The sequence below is a fragment of the Elaeis guineensis genome, chromosome 10 (genome assembly GCF_000442705.2).
Source record: "Elaeis guineensis isolate ETL-2024a chromosome 10, EG11, whole genome shotgun sequence".
In the NCBI taxonomy this organism is placed as follows: Eukaryota; Viridiplantae; Streptophyta; class Magnoliopsida; order Arecales; family Arecaceae; genus Elaeis; species Elaeis guineensis.
The window spans coordinates 4,785,067-4,787,067 of record NC_026002.2 but is presented as its reverse complement, the minus strand read 5'-3'; the positions used below and the strand labels follow the sequence as shown (position 1 = coordinate 4,787,067).

The following is a 2,001-nucleotide window of genomic DNA, read 5'->3' as shown; positions in this document are numbered from 1 at the left end:
GTCAAAAACGATCAACCTCACTAATGAGCTCCAAAACATTTCCTTAATATTACAGCCTTGATATATTTTTACCTAGTAATAAGATCGAACTTCAACAAGTTGGCCATCCTAAAACATCTAAGCATTTTGAGATTAGCAAATAACATTTTCCTCTTTTTTTTTTTTTGGTGGACGAAAATAATCAAGACACTAGGAAAGGAAATGCTCAATATAAGGACACAATAATCTAGAGAGAGCAAGAAAACAAAGGAACAATACACGAATCCATAACATACATTAATTCAGAAAGGCAACCAAGTCCATAACAAGTAACCAGCATTCTTTCCCACTTTGTGAGAATTACGAATTGTAACTCCCCATAGATTAAATCAGAAACACTATCAGAAAGAAAATGGAAGTTATGATGAATCAATCAAACACATCCTAGAAGTTTCCAGCAGCATTTGCAAGCTGAACAATAAGGACACTATATTTAAAGTTCAAGGATTTCCTACTATCAAAACATCATACTGCATAAATAGACTCAGATGATCTGTGACTTCTAGAGAAGGAAAACAAAAAGTCTTGCCACAATGATCAGATTCCAAAACCAAAGAGTCCTCTTATCTTGTTAAAGATAAGCTCTCTCCATCCCCTCTCCATGTTCTCCACCACCGTAGCATTCCCATACCTGCAAAAGTATCCAGCTACTAAGTTCAAACAAACAAAGATACAAATAGCAACATATCAATGGTCTGCATTATCTTAGTTTTTTTTTTTTAAATAAAAAAGAAGAAAACACTTACTTGTCCTCCTCTGGGACGTCAGTCTGCGTCAGTTTTATGACGGTGACTCCTTGCTCCGGCTCATCAAATATCAGCCGCAACTGCATTCCAGGAATGGAAAACAGAGGAAAAGACCCAATTAGCAAGAAGTGGTTCGATTGAAGGAAAAATTTAAGAAAAGGGATTCAAGATCGTTGATGTACGCACCGTCGAATGGATCCCTTCAGCCCAGCTCCCAGACCTCCACTTCTGAACAATAAGCTTCCCTTCCTGCAATTCCTCGCTCACTCCGGTGACCGAGCCATCGAAGAGACTGAACTGTCCTCCGACCTCCTTGCTGATCCTTGCATTGCTCTGAGTGAATCCCTTCCACCGGTTCTCGTCCATCAAGATCTCATACAGATCGCACGCCCTACAATTAAACTTCTCCGTCAAAGTTATCGTCTTGAAGCCCTCCTTCACCTTCTTCTCCTTCTTTGCTTCCGCCGCCGCCGCCGCCGGCGCAGCATTCCCTGACGCAGGAGCCGCCGGGGCCTTTCCGGCGGCTGACGGCGCCTTCTTGACCTCGAGCTCGTCCTTCACGGGCCCGCCCTTCGCCATTGCTTGAACGTAAGCCCGAATCTTCTCGAGCACCAGCGACTTGCCCTTGGCGATGAAGGCGTCCTTGATCCGTCGGCCGACGGGGCCGTCGTCGTCGCGGACGGTAATCTTGACTTCGGGGTCCTCCCCGGCGTTCTCGTCGGCGAGGTAGGGGACCTCGAGGGAGCCGGAGACCTTGAGGAGCGGCGGGTCGCTGGCAGAGTTGTGGGCCTCGCCCTCCCAGGAGAGGGTGAGGGAAAGCTCGTAGCCAGGGATGATCTTGCCCTTGCGGACGTTGACGTACGCCTCGCCGTCGAAGCGGTCGACAGTCTTGGTGCGGATGGCGAGGTCGCCCTCGCCGTCGAGGATGGTGAGGTTGGAGAGGAGCGAGGTGAGGAAGGATCGCGACCACTCGAAGCAATCCCGCTCCACCCAGTGCCAGTTGTGAACGTTGGTGCCGTCCGGCCGGTCCTCCACAATCCACCGCTTATCGCCTTCGCCGAACTTCGCCATGGCCGCTAGCAAGCTAGGATTTCGATAGAGAATGACGACGGCCAGGTGTTCGATAAAAGTCTCAAGATGAATAGGAGAGCAGGAAACGAGAGGAGTTGGGAGAGAATATGAGGATGGAGGCGGGGGGGGTTTGGGAAGGAGGGGT

General features: G+C 48.7%; 1 protein-coding gene across 1 annotated transcript; it reads right to left on the bottom strand.

Annotated features, from left to right (window-relative positions):
* Positions 1 to 255: 255 nt before the first annotated feature.
* On the bottom strand, positions 256 to 2,001 carry LOC105053125 (uncharacterized). The gene is made up of 3 exons (XM_010934171.4): positions 972 to 2,001; positions 786 to 865; positions 256 to 670 (listed from the first exon to the last, which is right to left on the bottom strand). Exons 1-3 carry the CDS (start codon positions 1,854 to 1,856, stop codon positions 577 to 579), a joined length of 1,059 nt encoding a protein of 352 aa, XP_010932473.1. The 5' UTR covers positions 1,857 to 2,001; the 3' UTR covers positions 256 to 576.

Excerpts from the sequence above, each read along its gene's own strand:
- LOC105053125 (XM_010934171.4), bottom strand. The coding sequence starts at position 1,856 with ATGGCGAAGTTCGGCGAAGGCGATAAGCGGTGGATTGTGGAGGACCGG. Across the intron at positions 866-971 it reads CTGAAGGGATCCATTCGACG|TTGCGGCTGATATTTGATGA; the intron begins GTGCGTACATCA and ends CCTGGAATGCAG. Across the intron at positions 671-785 it reads GACGTCCCAGAGGAGGACAA|GTATGGGAATGCTACGGTGG; the intron begins GTAAGTGTTTTC and ends ATACTTTTGCAG.